The 20,330-nt window shown below is 43.9% G+C and overlaps 9 protein-coding genes across 9 annotated transcripts; 4 read left to right on the forward strand and 5 right to left on the reverse strand.

Moving 5' to 3' along the window:
- Positions 1-214: 214 nt before the first annotated feature.
- Positions 215-2,167, forward strand: FOA43_004456 (uncharacterized protein; the record flags this gene model as incomplete). The annotated part of the gene is made up of 2 exons (XM_038924695.1): positions 215-1,305; positions 1,669-2,167. The coding sequence occupies 2 exons, from the start codon at positions 215-217 to the stop codon at positions 2,165-2,167; spliced, it is 1,590 nt and encodes a 529-aa protein (XP_038780623.1).
- Positions 2,168-3,347: 1,180 nt separating this feature from the next.
- On the reverse strand, positions 3,348-4,385 carry VMA6 (H(+)-transporting V0 sector ATPase subunit d; the record flags this gene model as incomplete). Its single annotated transcript, XM_038924696.1, has 1 exon — positions 3,348-4,385. The coding sequence occupies one exon, from the start codon at positions 4,383-4,385 to the stop codon at positions 3,348-3,350; it is 1,038 nt and encodes a 345-aa protein (XP_038780624.1).
- Positions 4,386-4,601: 216 nt separating this feature from the next.
- Positions 4,602-6,098, forward strand: FOA43_004458 (uncharacterized protein; the record flags this gene model as incomplete). The annotated part of the gene is made up of 1 exon (XM_038924697.1): positions 4,602-6,098. The coding sequence occupies one exon, from the start codon at positions 4,602-4,604 to the stop codon at positions 6,096-6,098; it is 1,497 nt and encodes a 498-aa protein (XP_038780625.1).
- A 252-nt stretch (positions 6,099-6,350) lies between these two features.
- On the forward strand, positions 6,351-10,863 carry FOA43_004459 (uncharacterized protein; the record flags this gene model as incomplete). Its single annotated transcript, XM_038924698.1, has 2 exons — positions 6,351-6,359; positions 6,541-10,863. The coding sequence occupies 2 exons, from the start codon at positions 6,351-6,353 to the stop codon at positions 10,861-10,863; spliced, it is 4,332 nt and encodes a 1,443-aa protein (XP_038780626.1).
- A 38-nt stretch (positions 10,864-10,901) lies between these two features.
- Positions 10,902-11,723, reverse strand: FOA43_004460 (uncharacterized protein; the record flags this gene model as incomplete). Its single annotated transcript, XM_038924699.1, has 2 exons — positions 10,902-11,559; positions 11,719-11,723. The coding sequence occupies 2 exons, from the start codon at positions 11,721-11,723 to the stop codon at positions 10,902-10,904; spliced, it is 663 nt and encodes a 220-aa protein (XP_038780627.1).
- Positions 11,724-11,739: 16 nt separating this feature from the next.
- On the reverse strand, positions 11,740-13,957 carry FOA43_004461 (uncharacterized protein; the record flags this gene model as incomplete). Its single annotated transcript, XM_038924700.1, has 2 exons — positions 11,740-13,535; positions 13,951-13,957. 2 exons carry the CDS (start codon positions 13,955-13,957, stop codon positions 11,740-11,742), a joined length of 1,803 nt encoding a protein of 600 aa, XP_038780628.1.
- Positions 13,958-14,131: 174 nt separating this feature from the next.
- On the reverse strand, positions 14,132-15,193 carry FOA43_004462 (uncharacterized protein; the record flags this gene model as incomplete). The annotated part of the gene is made up of 1 exon (XM_038924701.1): positions 14,132-15,193. The coding sequence occupies one exon, from the start codon at positions 15,191-15,193 to the stop codon at positions 14,132-14,134; it is 1,062 nt and encodes a 353-aa protein (XP_038780629.1).
- Positions 15,194-15,324: 131 nt separating this feature from the next.
- On the reverse strand, positions 15,325-16,197 carry FOA43_004463 (uncharacterized protein; the record flags this gene model as incomplete). The annotated part of the gene is made up of 1 exon (XM_038924702.1): positions 15,325-16,197. The coding sequence occupies one exon, from the start codon at positions 16,195-16,197 to the stop codon at positions 15,325-15,327; it is 873 nt and encodes a 290-aa protein (XP_038780630.1).
- A 285-nt stretch (positions 16,198-16,482) lies between these two features.
- On the forward strand, positions 16,483-20,328 carry FOA43_004464 (uncharacterized protein; the record flags this gene model as incomplete). The annotated part of the gene is made up of 1 exon (XM_038924703.1): positions 16,483-20,328. The coding sequence occupies one exon, from the start codon at positions 16,483-16,485 to the stop codon at positions 20,326-20,328; it is 3,846 nt and encodes a 1,281-aa protein (XP_038780631.1).
- Between the last annotated feature and the right edge of the window lie 2 nt (positions 20,329-20,330).

Consider the following 20,330-nt stretch of genomic DNA (forward strand, 5'->3'; position numbering starts at 1 on the left):
CTCGGTAAGTCAGTCAGCTTAGTTCAGTAAGTCAGTCGGCCCAGGCAGTAAGTCAGTCAGCCCATTCAGTAAGTCAGTCAGCCCAGGCAGCTCAGCTCAGCTCAGTTCAGCTCAGTAAGCCCCCTCAAGGCTGTGCAATCTTTTCTGGTAATCGCGACATAAGCAGATTTAATAAGACCTGTTTAAAAGGAGTGAAGTGGTTCTTTGAACAGCAATGGACTCGTTGAATAAAACGCTAAACAACCTCTCATTGTACGAGGTGAAGCATTACGTAAGAAAGGCGCAAAATGCGGTTCTCAATCTGAGTGAGGTCGAGTCGAAAGTGCGTGAAGCCACCAATAACGAGCCATGGGGAGCGTCGTCATCTCTTATGTCCGAGATTGCTAGAGGAACATTCAATTATAAGGACCGGGAGGAAATCAGTAACTTGATTTTCCGTCGTTTTACCGAGAAATCGTCGCATGAGTGGCGTCAGATCTACAAGGCTCTTCAGTTGATGGAGTACTTGGTGAAGCATGGATCCGAGAGGTTTGTGGACGACGCTCGGGCAAATGTCAGTCTCGTTTCTATGTTAAAGTCTTTCCACTATATTGATTCTAAGGGTGTTGATCAGGGTATCAATGTTCGTAACCGGGCACGTGAATTGGCCAGTCTACTCAACGACGAGGCTCAGATTCGTCAGGAGAGACGTAAGGCTAAAGAGAACGCCAAGAAGTTTGGGGCCATTTCTTCTGGTGGAGGACGACGTGGTGGAAGTAGCAGACATGGGAATGACATTGGAGGCTCTGTAGGCGCCAGTAGAGTGGCTTTGAGTGTTGGTGAGGACGGATTTGAGCGTAGAATCTTCGGAGATGGTGGTGTTTATGGCCAAAGATATGGAGATACTGCTGCCAATCACAAGGGGAAGATCACCAAGTATGAGGAGTATGATTTGGAGAGCGAGAGACCTACAAGAAAAGGTAGTAAGCCTACTGTGTCGGCACCTGTTGATTTAGTGTCTTTTGACGGTAGTAGAACAGCATACGCCGATGAAGACGACAACCACCACGACGAAAACCACCACGACGAAAACCACGACGACGACGACGAGTTTGACGATTTTCAGTCCGCTACGCCGGCACCAGCTGCCCAAACTACCAGCTTGGCTGACCTTTTCAATGCTCCCTACCAACAATCTTCTACTCAATCACAAGCAATATTCACCCAACCTCATGCTACCAAGAAGAACGACGATGTATTTGGGTCCTTGCTTGCGTCTGCCAAGGCTGGAAAGGCTGCAAAGACCACGCCAGCTATGCCAACCAAGTCAAGTACAGTCTGGCCAAGCACAGCTACGCCAACTAAGCCACAGCAAACCAACGCCACCTCTGCCCCAACCAACCTCCTCGACTTGTAACTCATTATATCATATTATATTATCAGTACATAAAATATCATATATGCATAAATTCGCGGATATTTCCAACTTGACCTTCTTCTATGCCTCTCTCTTCTATTCTCCCATCACTTCCAACGCTCCATGATATACTCTTTTTGGATCTACGATAAGCATTGCAACTGTGTATATTCTCGCGAATACTTGCACACGGCTAAGAATATAGAAGCATCATCTACAGGGCCCGTTTCCACCGGGACATTGTCCACCACTACATCATCTCCCAACTCTAGTACTGGGTCTGTGAGCCGTCGTAGTACCGAAAGTTTCACTGCACTACGAACCATGACGTTAAACAAGTCGGCAAATATTTCTACCAGCGCTCTTCCCGGTTCAATTAATTGCAGAAACGATGATAACATGTCAAAGCTTCTCTTTGGAATCTATTTTTCACTTCGTAAGATCTCCAACTATTTAACAGAAGATAGTGGGACTACATTTAAGTCCAGTACGCTCAACAACCACAATAAGGTGACTAATTTCACTACATTAAATTATAAATGTCACATTTTCGAGACACTGACCGGTTTGAAATTTCTAGTGGTGACCGATATGAGATGTCGAGATCTCAACATTGAGTTGGCCAGTTTGTTCAATACAATCTATCTGCAGAAAGTGATAGAGAACCAGGCATGTGCCGTGGACTTCCGGCCAGGTGAGTATATTGATAACGAGCCGTTTATAGAGGGAGTGGATAAGTATTGGAGTAGTTTGATAGAGTTTAGTAAGTAATAAATGCGCATAAATAAAGTCTCATAAATTCGCGATTCTCAATCTTATTAGAGCTTGTATTAAAGGACTGCTGCTTACTCTAATTAGTTAGACCTCTTTTCTTCTCCTATATTTTTATGGACGACCACTACTCAGCCAAATTAGACGGAGTTAAGGTCGGGTGACGGCATTGGCGGGATATAGTTTTTGCCCTTCTCAGCGTTCTCCTTTGTCGGATGATTGGGAGATCAGAGGCCAAGGGAGCAACTAGAACGGGGCAACGAGTAGGAAGAGACGGAAACCACCGGGGTCACCGGGCCACCGGGGAGACTGAAGCTATTCAGGCCACTATGTCTTCCCTCACTTCCACTGCTTCCCCAGGACTCCTCTTGCACCAGGCTCGTTCTTCGGTGAGAACGGCGACTGTTGTGGCAAGGACGAGAGAGTTGCTAGATGTTCTTATAAAGGACATTCTCAGTGTTATCCTTTTGTGGAAAGATCGATCCGGGATGAGGCTCAAGAGAGTCTTTTTATGCTGGAAAAGAGGAAGCGTACCTCCAATTAGGGTAGTGCAGCGTGTACTTTACAGGCTCTCATCAATTGTGAGTGATGTTGATTCAAGGCCCACATCACTGATACTTTCTTTTGTTATCTGATTAATGAGGTGGGAACTCGAGACTGCATCAGTGAAATATATATGAGAGACAACTGGAACTTGTCTGCTATGGCCATAATGGATCTCAGTGTCATGGGCTCTCAACGCAAGTGAACGACTCATCAGCTTACAAGATGCACTACAATATAGACAATGAATACTGCATCTTGGCCGAGACTACGTTTTAAAAATGCACCAACTTGAAGGATTGTCCTTACCTGGAGTACTTAGACCTTACGGTGCCTTGGCAATCTTGTATCTCTCTGCAAGTATTTAAAAGGGCTCAATCTAAGCGACCACTCACTAGTTAACGTTTCCAAAATGACCTTTGGAAGAGTTAAAGACTACAGGATGCGCCAGAGTAACTAGAGAAGGAATAGATATCATAATTGATAGCACACACCATCCATTATCTCAATTTGAGCCAACGTTTCCATGCTGACAGGAAGGCATTTGAAAGATACGCATGCTTAAAGGCGAGTCCTCATGACATAATAATACGGATGGTGATATAGAAGGAAGATTTATAGAATAAGTATACAGGCATCAGTAGGCAGCTATATAGTTGTTAATCCGGTCCTTTTGATTCTGAGAAATACACTCCGAGATCCATGCAATGTTCCTTATTTCCTGTTCTTTGGATCTGAGAAAGGCCCAAATAGTAGAATAGGTGAACTGCTGAGTAAATGCATTCTTACAGAGAGTCATCTCGTACTCATAGAAATGATCTTCCATAGATTTGTCATTGGACTCATCGAAGAAATTCTTGTACTCACCAACAGAATTGACCACTATCTTCAACTGTTCCAAGTCATCGGAATGAACCATTTGATGCTGGAAAGCCGGATTGGAAAGTCTCCCGAGACCTGGCATCATCTTCAGTTTATCTTCCGGAGTCAACTCGGTGTTTAGAGAGTTAACACATATATTAATGGAACGTTTATCAGCCTCGAATGCTAAAAAACGGCACATTACTTCATCGGAAGGACTTGAAAGAGTTTTGGCAAAGTCCGAAAAGTCTTCTAAATACGCCTTGAACAAAGTGTTTCTAATAATCTCGATGTTCATATCATCCAAATCATCAACAGATAGGCAGTCGTGGAAATATGGTGCCAAAGGAGTGTCGACAAGAACCGTTTCGTACAACGATTCTAAGTCAGTGGCCACCGATAGGGTCGGCAAAGTATCAAACCAACCTAAAGGATGACAGCGTTCAAGCATTTCGGACCTATCACGTTCATGGACGGTTCCCGTAATCATAAGAGCCACATTATCGATCATATATCCGTAGCTTATGTAATCCATAAGTGTAGAGAGAGGCTCAGAAGCCTGTGCTTTGAGATAACGGAACTGGGATACCAAGTTATCATTCAGCTTGGATTCAATGATGGAGGTGGAGAGAACTCCTGAAACGTTGGAGAGGAAATTGCCATAATCGGTGGCAGACAATTGGAGCTTGAGGTCTTCCAAAGTGTCGCATTGAGTGAGATTAACATATTGAGAGGATGAGAGAAGTCCGTTTTTGTAGCCACGAACGACAGCTTCAATAAATCCGTCATTAATATTAAAGAAGAGACCTTCCATATTGTGTCGAGTGGGAGATCCAAAGAAGATGATATACAGGAAACTGTTCAAGTTGGTTAGACAAGAAAAGCAGGCTGTAAAAAAGGTATCAAATGTGGCGAAGTAAATGAACTATGTGGCTAGGTAGAACGTGGCTAGGTAGAAAGACAACGCAGCGAAGTGTACAATGAAAGCCAACAAAAGAAGTCTGTTCTGCTATAAGTAATCAGTTTAGCGATGTCTACAGCTACAGATATTCTCTTGGAGACATTATCAAATGAGCTCCCCGAGGATATTCGAAGACGAGTTGAGAAAGATGGAGAGAGTGCAGATAGAGATTCATTAAGAGAGGAAGCATTGAAGTTTCTTGAGGAGTTCTTAGAAGAAGATGGAGATCCAGACGTTTTATTGGCCACATCCATTCGCCCTTCACAAGATCCAACAAATACAAGTTATAGTTTGATTGAGAGGATAGCTGAATTGGACTCTCAGCAGAGAACTTTGGACGATAAGATTAGAGATGAGACGTACAAGCATCTTGATTTGATACTAAGTGCCAATCAGACGTACAAAAAGTGCTGGAACTCGTTTACTAAGGACTTGAATGGGTACTGCGGGTATATGGTTGTGGATAATAGAGGGGCGAACGAGGAGGAGGGTGTGATTAAGGAGGGTGAGATTGAGGAGGGTGAGATTGAGGAGGGCGAGATTGAGGAGGGTGAGACTAAGGAGGGTGAAATTAAGGAGGGTGAAATTAAGGAGGGTGAGATTAAGGAGGCTGAAGAACTTGATGAGCCCGGTGAGCCTGGTGAACCTGAACCCGAAACTATCCCATGGAACCAACTACTCAAACAATATCAACGACAAATCCAGAAGATATGGAGACATAAGAATGATGACGGCGAAGAGACCATCGTACTTCAATCATCGACAGTTTTACACAATATGGACAGAATCATGGACATTCTAGAACTTCCCAGTTTGGCCAACGCCTGTGTTAAGAGTGGCCATTATGGAGAATGTGTAGAGATAGCGTCACATGTTAGGAGATTATCGATTCGATACTCTGAAATGACACTGATTAGCAAAGTAGAGGGTGATATCCAGCAGGAGATCAAAGAGATGATCAATGGATTGGTTCGATTACTTAATACAGACTTGAAGCAAAGTCATATCATCAAAATAATCACCTATTTAAAGAGAATAGGACCCTTTCAAAGTGGTGGAGAGACGATGAGTGATGAGATCCTTGAGAAAATCTTCTTAAAATCCAGATACCAGTTCATATTGGGTGAATTGCAAGTGTTGGAGCCTCTCAAGCGTGCCAATTCTATCGAACGATTTTTGAAACGATCGATCGAAGTGATTCGAGAGCATTGCTTCCAGACAATCATGACGTTTGAGTCGATTTTCCGTGTTGACAGTGACACTGAATCGATCAGAAAAGCCAATATGTTACTGTATTCGTTTATCAAGTCACTTGTTCTCAGCTTGTGTGAAATTTTGCGCGAAAACATAACCAAATTGAGGGATCAGGCAGGTAAAGACGGCCTTTTCTTACAGTTAATATACTGCTCTCAGAGTTTGGGGAGAGTTGGAGGAGACTTTACACCGATTGTCCTCGAGGAGTTCACCGGAATTATAGATAAGCGGAAATGGTGCTCGATATTACATAAGCAGAGGCAACTGGTGAAATCGATGGAACAAAAAACTCAAAGTGTTGCAACCGTCTAAGTCGTTAGTTAAGTATACAAACATATAGACTAATATTATAATGCACAAGATGCATAATTCCTGTATTCCCTTGCAGCAATTGTTGTAGCATTTCATGCACAGAAATTTTTGCTCGGTAAATTCCCATTTCAAGCACAGCCTCGCAAGCAAAAATAACGAAGCGACAAGTTCTGCCCCAGTTTTTCTCTATTTTGCTGTTTTACGACCACTTGTTTTTTTCTTTGACACGTCGAATAAATCGGGTTTGTTGAGATGCCAACGGTAAGTAGAGAGGAGAAAGGTCAATTGAATGTTTCTGTGGCTTACTTGGGACAATTGATGAGCCGAGTGGTCGCCGAGTGGTCGTCGAGTGGTCGCCGAGTGGTCGTCGAGTGGTCACCGAGTGGTCTTTGTGCCCCATTTGTGCCCTTCTGTTTACGTACAATACTAACAGCTCATCCAGAAACTAAAAGAAGCTAAAACTGATCGAGAGACGGCTGAAGCAGCCAATCGGGAGGTGAAAGAGAAGCAAGCTTCACAGGCCAAACAAGATCTAAAGAAGCTCAAAGAGATGACCAGGGAACAGAAGAAAGAGCCTAAGAGAATGCATGACGGGCCGGCTGCCTGGACGGCTAACGGAAAATCTGTCAAGGAGTCTTCACCTCCTACGGCAAAGGCTGGCGAAAAGAAGATAGAGAAAAGTAATAACCGCGATAGTTCTAAAAGCACTATGGCTCCAAAACATGCTGCGAAAGATGATTCAGCTGCCAAAGTGAACTTCCCCTGGGAGAAAATTGGCTTTTTCATTGATCCAAAGTCACCTCCATCGATTGAAGAGCTCAGATCTCTTACTTATGAGTCTTCAGGCATTCTTTTACATAGTTATATCTCAGAGAAGTACTATGGGGACTTATACTGGAACTGCAGTTTGGCTGTTAATACTCTCATTTTTGCCTGGCTAGTTGGATTCCTTGGTGGAGGTTTATTTGCGCTCGTAATGGTACTTTTAGTATGTGCCACTGCATATAGAGCCGAGCTTCGTCGATTTAACATCTGTTTAAGAGATGATATGAAGCGTGTGGCTACCATTGAATCCCTTGATACTCGTATCGAGTCGATGGACTGGCTCAACAGCTTTTTGGAGAAATTCTGGGTCATCTATATGCCTGCTTTATCGGAAATGGTGATTACTCAGGCCAACGATACCCTTAAAGATGTCGAACCACCCACTCCAATCAAAAAATTGTCTTTAGATGAGTTTACTCTTGGTACTAAGGCACCTAGAATCGAAAGTGTCAGAGCCTTTAATAAGTTGGGTAACGATGTTTATCGGATGGACTGGGACTTTGGTTTCACTCCTAATGATACTGATGGTATGACTAAAGAGGAGTTGAATAAGAAGGTTGATCCTAAAGTGGCTCTTGGAATCAGCATTGGTAAAGGTGTTGTCAGTGCTTCTTTGCCTGTTCTAGTGGAGAATATGTCATTTAAAGGTAATATGAGAATTACGTTCAAACTGGCAGAAAGCTTCCCTTTCATTGAAGTGGTTTCTGTGATGTTCCTTGAACCCCCAGAGATTGACTACGCTTTGAAACCTGTTGGTGGTAACACTTTTGGTATCGATGTGATGTCGATCGTTCCTGGTTTATCGTCGTTCGTCAAGTCTTTGATCCACTCTAACTTGAAGCCTATGATGTATGCACCGAACTCGTTCGATGTAAATGTTCGTGATATTGCTGAAAGTACTGTTCCGAGTGCCATTGGATGTGTTGGAGTAAGAATTCGTGGTGTTGAGTATCTCAAGAAAACAGATATTAACCCGTACGTTGATTACGGTATCGAAGGGAGTAGCAAGCAGTACAGGACGGACATTAAAGCATCAACCAACACTCCTGTGTTTAACGAATTGCAGTATATTCTTGTGGACTCTCTAACTCAAAAGATTAAATTCACTTTGATGAATTTGGATGAAGAAGGCGACGTTCACCGACTCGGAGAGGCTCAGTTTGGTATGGATTCGTTGATTCAGGACCCTCAACAGCTTCTTACCGAGTTGAAATTGGAGCATCATAATCATAGTAATGGAAGGTTGGTTTGTGACTTGCAATGGTTCCCGGTTCTTGAGAAGGATACAGCAAACAGTTCAACGGGGTCTGCGGGAATCCTTGAACTTGTGGTTGAATCTGCACGTGGTCTTAGTACTTCTCAGTCATTGTTGGGAAAACTATCGACATATGCGAAGGTGAGCATTGGCAATTCAAAAGATGAAAAACAGGATGACAGTGACGAAGTCGAGGCTCACACAGATGATATTTCGCGTGTGGTCAAAGGCTCTAATGAACCTGACTACAATATTCACATTGAAAGACTAATCAAGTCTCCATCGACAACTCCAGTGACGATCACTATCTATGACACCTCGTCCTATGGCGTGACGAAATTGGCGACTTACAAGGCCTCTTCACTGCGCGAATTGATATCGATTGGAGCCGAGAAGGGTAAATGGATCAAATTCACCGAGGGCGAAGGCTCAATACGGTTTAGAATGAGATACAAGAAGCTCAGTGGTGTGGGTATGAGTGAAGACGTCTCATTTGTTCCACCTGTTGGCGTGTACAGAGTTCTTGTTTCACGGTGCGAGCAGTTGGATAACATCGAGACCATTGGAAAGGTCGATCCATATATTGAAGTTGTTACGGGAGGCCGTTCTCACGGAAGAACAAAGTTTATTGACGACAATTTGTCTCCAAAGTTCAACGAGGTGTTTTATGCAGCCGTTGAACACGCTGACCAATCGCTTGCCTTGACATGCATGGATCACGAGAGCGATGGAAATGGTCGTTTGATTGGTTCGTTATCTGTGGATGTCCATAGGTTTTTCAGCAAGCGCTACAATCCTCAAGATGATGGTAGCCGTTCCATTGTCAGGGGACAACTCACTCGGAGAGGGAAGCCGGCTGGGTATATTTATTACAAGGTGGTTTATCTACCGTTGATGAAAGTTTACTCTCAGGCAGAATTGAAGGAGAAGATTGCTAGAGAGAGAAAGGGTAACAGTCAGCAAGAGTTGGAAGATTTAGAAGAGCAGTCCAAAATGCTTGAAGAGTACAAGAAGCACCCAGAAGATTACGAATGGGTAGATGATGATGATGAGACAGACGATAAGGATAATCCTAACTTGTCAGGTAAAGAGCAACTTTCATTGAAGCAGCTCATGTCACACAACTCGGGAGTCCTTGGAATCAACATTGTTAAAGGTAATATGAGTGCGAATAACGTTTATTTACAATGTCTTGTGGACGAAAGGCCATACGCAGAGTTTGTGTCGTCAGCATCGAAAGGTACGAAGCTTTCGCCATGTGCTGGATGCGCATTTATTAGGGACTTGAAGAATTCTGTAATGACATTCCGAGTGACCAGGAAACCTAAGGCCGAGTTGAGAAAGGACGTAATTGCACAAGTAGCAAGGCCTATGAAGGTTGAGCAGCTATTGAGCGATGCGTTTTCCGATACCTTTGCAGTCACATTTGAGGGAAATCGCATAGAGCTTTCACTGGAGTATGTTCCTGCAACGGTTGATTTAGGACCATCTGAAACGATGACTGATACCGGAGTGCTTCATTTGAAGATTCTCAGTGGACATAATCTCTTGGCTGCTGATCGAGGAAACAAATCAGATCCATTTGTGGTTGTAGAGCTCAACGACACCCAAGTTTACCGCACCAAGACCGTAAAGAAGACAGTGAATCCGGTGTTTGAAGATGAACAGTGCAGTGTTGTAATCCCATCTCGTACGCGAAGCGAGCTTCGGTTGCGGTTGTTTGACTGGGATATGGCAGGAGACAATGATAAATTGGGAGACATTGATGTGGATTTGACGAAGCTTGCGGTGAATCAGGAGGAGATAATAGAGTTCCAATTGGACACACAAGGATCTTTGAAGGTCTCTGCAGGTTTCAAGCCGATGTACATTCAGCCATCTATGGCTACTGCTGATGGGGGCTTTGACTTTGCTGGAATGCCTGGAAAATTAATTGGAGGAGTCGCAGGAGGTGCCTTTGAAGTTGCAGGAGGTGCTCTTGGAGCTGCTGGAGGAGTTGCAGGAGGGGCATTGAATATGACCGAGGGAGTAGCCGGCGGAGCTCTGAATATGGCAGGAGGTGCAGTTAGTGGAGTCGCTGGAGTTGGAGGAAGTCTGTTTAAGGGATTTCACAGGAAAAACGGTAAAGATGTAGAGCAGGCAATGCCGAGAGCGACTAGTGCGACGGGCGCAGCACCAGTACTGGCTGGGGCCGCACCATCAGCAACTCCAGCAACACCTGTAGCATCTAGAGTCGCAGTTGCTGCATCACCAGCCAGTAAGAGGATTTCGATGGATGGAAATGCCTCATTTGCTTCTTCAACGATTCCAGGGAACACCATACCAGGAAGGCTAACTGTGGAGGGTCTTAAATGCAAGAAACCTCAAGGAAAGGAAACTCTGTTTGTTAAAGTGTCATTAAAATCGCCTAAGAAGACTAAGAGTATCTTCAAGACACATTCTGCACGGTACAATGCATCCTCAGAAACGCTCAAATGGAGTGAATCTACACCGTTCAAGGCTCCACCGGGAGTGGAGGTTATTTTTTCTGTGTATGAACATCATCGTTTGGGGAGAAGCACAGAGGTGGCCACGGGAAGTGTTTTATTGAGTGAGATAGCTGGCAAAAGAGAGCCGTTATCTTTGCCTGTGACTCTAGAAGGTAGATCAGCAGAACTCATAGTGAGCTTTAGCTATGCAGGATAAAATTATATATATCATTAACATTATTTAACAAGGTGTATTTAAGCCTCTGTCTGTGCCTTGACCTGAGCTGAGTGCTTTGCAAAACGACTCTTTAATTTTCTACGTCTTCCATCACGTACGATCCATCTCTCTCCTGAAGAAGTGGTAGCGATCTGAGCTCTGCTGTTGGCATGCTGGCATTCTCTATTGTGATCATAGGGGATTCCCAGGGCATTGACCATTCTAGGGAGAGCGGACTGGGCCATTTCACCAGGCTCCCTGGAGGTGGTGGAACGATCTGTTTCCTCGGAATCTTTACCGGGTATAGAGGAGGAAGAGGACGAAGAGGACGAAGATAAGGGGAGTTGGTAGATTCCCCGGTTATCATGGGAGTCATGAGAGCCATAGAAACGAGAGCCATGGGAGTGAGAGCTACCAGAGCTACCAGGGCCACGAGAGCCACGGGAGACATGGGTACCGCGAGAATCATCATTTCTCCGGCCGATCTCGCCCGTACGATCACCTTCATTTTGGTCACCCCGCTCGCTGCTACCTAACGGATACGGACGAGGGTCTTCAGGCCGCGCTATTTTGGCCACTTCTCTGTCTGTATGCTTGAAGTAGATGTAGTTATGAAGTGCCATAGTTGAAGGAGAAGAGAAGAGCAGAGTAAACGAGCAGGTTATTGCGTTACCGTGTAGTTTGATGAAATCGGTTCTGAAAGTCGTACCACTTCCAAATAGAGTAAAGGACGGGGCCACCGGGCAGCACAGAAACCGCGAAGAAAAACCACCGGGAAGAACAACTACCGCGGCTATCGGGTACGACGGCTACCAGGGAAGCAGGCCACCACGGCCACCCAATCCTATTCATTACACCATTAAATACAAGTTACCATTAATCCACCTCATTCATATCCCATTCTTCTAATTCTTCATCATTCCGTCGGTACCCTCCATTCCCATCCCCATGACCTCTTAAACTCCTCCTAACTGCAGAAACTGGACTGGCAACTAAAAAGAAGTATCCTGGATCGATAAGCTTGTCATATCGACATAAACAATGGAACAGCGAATGACGTGGACAGAAAAGTCTTCTAAGTATCACAATCTTGAATCGATTGATCTCTTCTATAGTAACTGAATCCTCGTCGCTTAAATCATCGCTTATGTAAGTAAAATCATCGTCGTCATCGCAACTATCATCTTCTACCAGCGTCTGCTTCTCTTTATCCCCTACCAGCGTCTGTTGCTCTTTCTTTCCCTCCAGCGTCTGCTGCTCTTCGTCGCTCCTAAACCCCACTTTTTGGGTAATTTCATCCCCTTCAAAACCCTGCTGTTGCTGTCGTAGACTAATAACTGAGTTCTTAGCACTCAAATTAAACACACTGAGCTTCTTAACTTGATTGAAAGGACTATGCTTGAATGTTTTTGATCTTTTACGCTTCTTCATTGTTAAGGATGGTATAAAATCCATCTTAAACGACACGGACAGTGAATGATCAGCATTAAGGCTTTGAGTATCCTCTTCTTCATCATCACTACCTCCAATATCCATGTATTCCACCTTTCCTCCCATGTAATCAGAAGATAAATCAGAGTCACTGTCATCAATGTTGGTTGGACCAACAAACCCATCTCTACTATTTATACGATTATGATTAAGACTTTGGGTTGACAGTGATCCATTATGATTCAGCTGCTGCTCCATATTGGACGTTCTTATGGGGTAAGCAGAGACGCTTCGAATCACCTTTTTGAGGCTTCTTTTGGCACTTCTAATGTTCACTTCGTCTGAATACTCAAAGCTACTGTTGGCTCTGTTGGCTCTGTTGTTGAGCTGCTGAAGAACGAAACCAATGTAACTATGAAGCTTTTCGTTCTGTAATTCGAGTGATCTCATTTGGAAGTTAAGTTTCATTGTTTCTTGAGCGTGTCTTTGCTCCTGAGCATGCAATTCAACGTCATTTATGAATTTCGTAAGACTAGAAACACGCATAGATGGAGATCTTGTCGATGATTTCGAAGAACCTGAACGCTGCTTTGGCATTTTGAGTTTATATGATGACATCTGAAGCTCATTGGCTAGAGAAATCCCACTACGGCCATCATCTTCAACCTTCTCTCCCTTTTTCTCTGTTTCCTGCTCGTCTTCTTCAACAAATTCATCAACTAATCCATCATAATCCCCCTTTAATACCTTATACTTCTCGTCTAATTCCCCCCACTTCTCCTTGAACATCTCCAGTTCATCTATAATCAACATCTTGGAATGAACCTCCAATTCGTTCTCTTTGGCAAGTATCAGAATCCTTTTCTTCAACTTTTCCACCTCTCGATGATGTTTTTCTGCCAAATTAGACTCGGTAGAAGACGAACTACTCCCACAATGCTCAAGTGGAACACTCTCGATTACGTCATTATCTCCTTTTATCTTCTTCAACATCTTTTTCAACGATTCAACCTTCATTTCTAACTGAACCTTCATATCAGACCACGAATTGAACTCCTTCTCATTCAAATCTCTCTCTTTTCGAAGCTTATCCATTATTGAGCCGTTCTCCTGCAGTAATTCGTTGATTCTCAGTGACTTTGATTCCATTTGATGCTGTTTTTGTCGCAAGTCCTCATTAAGATGCTCTTGTTTCCGTATTAAATCCTTGTTTTTGATCACCGAATCTGCAAAATCTCGCTCTAATCGACAATAATCATCAAATGTAATCGTCTCTTCTGTAGGTCGATCTATACTGGAGTCGCTAGTATATCCAGCTATAGGGCTTAAAGGGCTTACGGGGCTTATGGGACTTCTGGATCTTCTGGGGCTGCCGAGGCTCGTAGGGCTCAATGAACTCGCCACTGTTCCCTTGGTGAGCATCCCTGTTCCCCTGGTGATCACCCCTGTTCCCCTGGTAGCCACCCCTGTTCTCCTGTTCGCCCCTTTAGAGGGACTAACTGGCGTCCGTATGAAATTGGTCTCCTTAAGCGGTGACTTAATGCCCCTCCTTGTCACCTTGGATGCCCTCTGATCGGCTACAGAGAATCCAAATATATTCTCTGTTTCCATAATGAATAATGTAAAGTAAACTAAGGTTAATCCGACTAAAGGAACCTGTCATATTCAACATCCTTCTAATCATCGCTCTTGTTCTGTAAACATCAAAATCATCCGGTCCCTTTTTAACGTGATGCTTACATAATGTATTATGTAACTGCTCAACTAAATTGCACAACCCGATTACACAATAACGTAATATGATATGATTACATAATCAAATTACATCCGAGAATCACTACATCCGACTCAACTTGTAAATCCGTATTTCAGAGACTCCTATTGGATACCAAACACTTTTCCAAGAGTTATCTCCGGCAGACAAGTCTGTAGTCACCTTGTTCGGATTTCGACTGGATTCTATTACTTCCCATTCCCATATCTGATCCTTTTTCCCCATCTCTAAATACTCCGTCCATATCGCCATAGTAGAACTGTTTCTTACCGTAGCCGCTATATATGCTGTATCAACACGCCCATATTTCCCATTATCTTGACTCATTGCTTCGTTCAATGTCTCGACCAAATCTGGTATTACTGACCCATCGTATGTCACATCTGCAGCTACTATGGTATTAATTTCCGTATTAGGAAAATCGTCCTCGCCCCACCATAGTTTGCAGACTTTCAGGTCTTTTGCGTCGATAGACATATCGTTGAGAGCAAAATTCGTAGAGATCCGATCAATCAACCGCGTATCCCCATCCGTGAATATCATCTGTTTTAGCTGGTCTCTGAAAAGCTTGTATAGACAGATTCCTACAAATCCTGTTCCACACCCTAACTCAATCACTGATCGATTCACAAAGTTCATCCTTACACCAGCCAATTCCGGAGTTTTGCTTCTAAGTACCTCCACAAGGTATTGAGATAGGAATAACGACGCATCCCATGTCCTGAGTCCAGTCGTTCCCATTCCTAATAATAATCTGGGAGATTCCCGGATCCGGATCACCTTATCTTTATCTGTCTCTTCATTATCTGCCTCTATTGTGTATTCCAGTATATCTGTTTCCGTAGGATCCATAGGCTTCTCCGACATTAATTCACAAAGTTCTTCATATAATCCGTCCAAGATAACACTATCTTTTTCCTGACTTGCTTCTAACCTCTCCAAAATTAGCTTGACCACTCTTTGCGCATAGTAACCGTTGGTATGTGCTATTTTAACGATTACACTAAGAATTTTTTGTTGGCTTTCTACCGAAGGAAAATCAGGAAACCCATCATCAATCCATCCTGATACATCCAAACTGGCTATACTTACTCTCTGTCTTACTTGCCGTATCAATTTATTCATATTTATGGAATAATCAAAAAAAGCAGTTTTTGTCCAATGACAAGACGCCATGTGAAGCACTCGAGGAATTTTTTCTTTTTGGCACCCCGTCCTTTTTGCACAGCCCTAAACTGAGATCTCCGGTTCAATGACTAGAGTTCAAAGGAATCGTCGACTTTACCAGTCAAAAAGAGTAGTAGTTTGGAGACAACCAAGTCAGGAAATTCCAGATGAACACTATGATTGGCATGAGGGATTATATAAAGAACAGAATTGGGAATCAACCTATGCAACTCCTCTGATTGGCTAATAGGACAAATCCAATCCTCTTTTCCGTCAAATATCAAGGTTTTCACTTTCAAATATGGAAGCTGACTACGGTAGTCAAAGTATTTCTCTGTTTCAGAGTAGAGATCGTTGTGGGTTTCAGATCTGTACTTGGTTTTCAAGCAGCTTTGTAGACCTTTATCAGGGTTATACTCTTCTGAATATAGAGGAGAAAGTGCGAACATGACCAATTGCATCTCCTGGTCGCTTTCAAACCTGGAGAATACCTTTTTGAGCATGGAAATGGATGCATTTGGCACTTTATCCAATCGGCTGGCCAACACTTTGAACGCCTCTTCTTCATGATGATAGCTGGGAGCAGTTCCTCTTAGAATCAAATGGGACACGTGATCTGGGTAAGTAATGGCGTATTGCTGTGCAATAAAACCACCAAAACTGCCCCCTATTAGAATGCATTGACCGTCGGAACCAGCAAAATGAGCACGTACACCGTCTATATCATCGACTATTTGATGAAATGTGAACGGAGGGGTCAATGAGGAGTTTGCATGTCCTCTAAAATCAAAGCCAACCACCTTGTAACCGTATTGGGAGAGTCGAGAGTAGACACTAAAGTCTGCTTCTTTAGATCCAAAGCCTCGACCTCCATGTAGAGTAATAACTAGATGTCCGTTATCCGGGCCGCTTTCGCAGTATTGCAATCGGGCACCATTAATTTTAAGAAATCCGTAAGCCATGGTAAATACTGATAAGGTTTAGAAGTGAAGGAAAGAAGAAGAAGAATTACTAATTGGCCAACTAACCGACTAACTAACCGACTAACTACCCTTCGATCTTGCTATCTACATTAGGCCCATCGAAGATCCTATCTTAATCGGGAAAAACTTCTCCGCTCATCGCAGTTCCCAAAACGGAAGTGAAAAGCCACAGTATCAAGATGTCTAATATAAAGGTACCGGATCCCTGATCCAACTTAGATCGTATGGTGACTCTCTCTTAGAGTTACAACTAGCTAGTCTACGATGTCTCGAATTCAGATTTCAATCGATCGTGGTGGAACTTTCTGCGATATCTGGGCCAATATCCCTGGTCAACGGGAAATGGTCTTCAAAATCCTCTCCGAAGACCCATCTAACTATCCGGATGCTCCTGCTGAAGGTATCCGAATGGTTCTCGAGAAATCCACCGGGAATAAAATCCCCCGAGGATCCAAGTTGGATGGGTCTCTTATTGAGTGGGTTCGTATGGGAACAACTGTTGCTACCAATGCTTTGCTTGAACGTAAGGGTGAAAAATTCCTTTATTTGACCACCAAGGGCTTTGAGGACGTGCTTGAAATCGGCACCCAGGCTCGTCCGGAGCTCTTCAATTTGCGTGTTGCTGCAAATGAGACCTTGTTTGACAAAGTCGTCGGCGTGGATGAGCGTATCACTGTGGAAACGTCTTCTGACGATCCAAACCCTCAGCCTATCGATAAGACTGACCCTTCTGTGAAGGAGACTGCATCTGGTACGTTTATCCGAGTTCTAAAGCCTCTAAATGAATACCAGGTTACTTCAGACCTTGAAAAAGCTTATGCTGAAGGATACAAATCCTTAGCTATCTGTTTTGCTCACTCCTATCTATGGAACAAACATGAAAGGATCGTCGCACAGATAGCACGACGTATTGGATTTAAGTTTGTGTCGATCTCTTCGGAAGTGTCCAGAACAATTAGTTACTTGCACCGAGGAAACTCTACTTGCATAGATGCCTATCTTACTCCTCACGTTCAAGGTTACGTTGACCAGTTTCTCTCTTCCTTTGCTGCTGGAACTGTTCCTGAGGTCCAATTTATGCAGTCAAATGGAGGTCTTGCCGATGCTCGTGCTTTCAAGGGTATCAATGCCATTCTCTCTGGTCCTGCGGGTGGTGTGGTCGGTGTTAGAGAGACCTGCTTTGAGAACACTCCGTTAGTTGGCTTCGATATGGGTGGTACTTCTACCGATGTGTCTAGATGTGATGGTTCAGACCTTGATATCTCCTTTGATAACAAAACAGCAGGTTTGGATATCTCGGCTCCCCAGTTACGTATCCATACTGTGGCTGCTGGTGGTGGCTCTATTTTGCGTTGGCAGAAAGGCTTGTTCCGTGTAGGTCCTGAATCTGCAGGCTCCGATCCCGGTGCTGCATCTTACAGAAAGGGAGGTCCTCTTACTGTCACAGATGCCAATTTATTTCTAGGAAGGTTGGTTGTTTCTGAATTTCCACATATATTTGGAAAATCAGGGAAAGAGCCTCTTGACGTCGACATAGTTCGTCAGAAGTTTGAATCTCTGGCCCAGCAGATTGCTGTAGATACGAATAGTACCCATATGACTGCTCATGAGGTGGCATTAGGATTTTTGCGGGTAGCCAACGTTAAAATGGCCAACTCAATAAGAGAAATCACCGAATCTCGTGGTTATGCTGCCAAGGATCATATTTTGGTGTCCTTTGGAGGCGCTGGCTCTCAAAATTGTACCGCTGTGGCACGTAACTTGTCCATTTCCAGAGTACTTATTCACAAATACTCCTCTGTTTTATCATCTTATGGTATCGCTAGGGCTCGCGTGGCTCGTGAATTGAAGTCTCCGTTTATTTCCGAATACCAGAGCACCCCAGTTCTCAAGCAGGAGGCTTCAAGTGTCATCAACGACTTGCAGTCAAAAATCAGTCACGAGTTAACTACCACCCAAGGATTTTCTAAGGATCAAGTTGAGTATTCTATCAGTATTGGAATGCGATATCGTGGCTCTAATACAGTCTTTGAGGTTTCATTCCAGGCGGATGATCTCAAGCAGGCTTTCTTAAAGATTCATCTTCGTGAATTCGGTTTTATCTTACCTGATAGCACCCCTATATTTGCTCAGACCGTCTCTGTTCAGGGTAGATCTAAGGAGAAAGAGCATAATTCTGTAGAGATCTCTCAAAGTCTTGCTTCAGCTGTCTCTAGAAACCATCTCATCTCCTCGGAAGGTCATATCTATCAGCCTGTCTATTTTGATGGTGCTCATCCAGTGGAAACTCCAGTCTACAGACTTCCAGAGCTTCAATCGGGTGATAGATTACAAGGTCCCGCCCTTATAGTTGATCCTACACAGACCATACTAGTAGAACCGGGAACTATAGCCACCATTTTACCTTCTCATGTAGTCTTAGACCTCTCTAGTCAAATTAATGACGAGAACTATATTGGCCGTGATGATAAAGACACAGTGAGCGCCGAGACGTCTCTTTCCAAGGCCGATCCGGTGCTTCTTACCGTTTTTGGCCATAGATTCATGGGTATAGCGGAAACCATGGGACGTACTTTGCAGAGAACGTCTGTTTCTACGTCCATTAAAGAACGTTTGGACTTTTCTTGCGCTATTTTTGGTCCTGATGGCTCTTTAGTGGCCAATGCTCCTCATATTCCAATCCATTTGGGTTCTATGCAGTATGCGATTCAATATCAACACAAATTATGGTACGGAAAGTTGAAACCAGGTGACGTTTTGGTATCCAATCACCCTGAAGCAGGTGGTACCCACCTACCAGACATCACGGTGATTACTCCAGTGTTCCACAAGGGAGAGGTTGTCTTTTATGTGGCTTCAAGAGGTCATCATGCAGATATAGGAGGTGCCGGTATAACGGCAATGTCCCCAAATACCAAGCAGCTTTGGCAGGAAGGTGTTTCCATTAAGAGCTTCAAACTTGTCAGTGAAGGTCGATTCAATGAGAAAGGAATAGTCAAACTCTTCATGGAGGCGGGAAATCATCCTGGTTGCTCGGCCACTCGAAAGATAAACGACAACTTAAATGATCTTCGGGCACAAGTCAGTGCCAATCAGAAGGGTATTCGTCTTGTTGAGGCCTTGTTTGATGAATACGGTAAAGGTTTTGTTCAGTTTTACATGGCAGCTATTCGGCGTAATGCAGAGGTGGCTGTTCGAGACTTCTTCAAGGAGCAGTATCAAGTTCATGGTGGTAAACCTCTACATGCCATTGATTACTTTGATGATGGAATCCCTGTTGAGTTGACTATTACATTCGATGGTGACAAAGGTGAAGCTTTGTTTGACTTTACAGGAACGGGTCCCGAGGAGTATGGTCCCATGAATACCCCTCCTTCCATCACTTACTCGTGTGTCATCTATGCTGTTCGTTGTATGATCGATTTAGATATTCCTCTCAATCAGGGTTGTCTTGCACCATGCCATATCTCTATACCTAAGGACTCAATTCTCAACCCAAGTGGTGATGTGGCCATCTGTGGATCCACCATTTCCGGCCAGCGAATTACTGATGTCATTCTCAAGTGCTTTGGTATTGCTGCTGCTTCTCAAGGTGATGCCAATTCGTTTGGATGGGGTCGTGGTGGTAAGGATCCTTACACGGGTGAGATTAAACCTGGTTTTGCTACTGGTGAAGCTCTTGGTGGAGGAGTGGGTGCCATGAATGGTTACAATGGTGCTTCTGCTATGAATGTTCACTGTACAAACACCAAGACAACCGATATAGAAGTTGTGGAGACACGTACTCCCGTCGTCGTTACCAAATGGTGCATTCGCCGTGGTTCTGGTGGTCATGGTAAATGGGTTGGTGGTAACGGTGCCACCAGGGAGCTCGAAGCTCGAGTTCCGTTACGCATGTCTATCCTTTCTGAGCGAAGAATATATCATCCTTATGGTATGAAGGGAGGAGAGCCTGGTGAATGTGGTTCTAATTATTGGTTCAGAAAACAGGCTGATGGATCGTTTGTTCAGACACATTTGAACGCTAAGGAAATCATCTACGTTGCTAGTGGTGACCGTGTCCAGATAAACACTCCCGGTGGAGGTGGTTACGGTAAGGCCGTAAATTGAAC

The sequence above is a fragment of the Brettanomyces nanus genome, chromosome 4, assembly GCF_011074865.1.
Source record: "Brettanomyces nanus chromosome 4, complete sequence".
In the NCBI taxonomy this organism is placed as follows: domain Eukaryota; kingdom Fungi; phylum Ascomycota; class Pichiomycetes; order Pichiales; family Pichiaceae; genus Brettanomyces; species Brettanomyces nanus.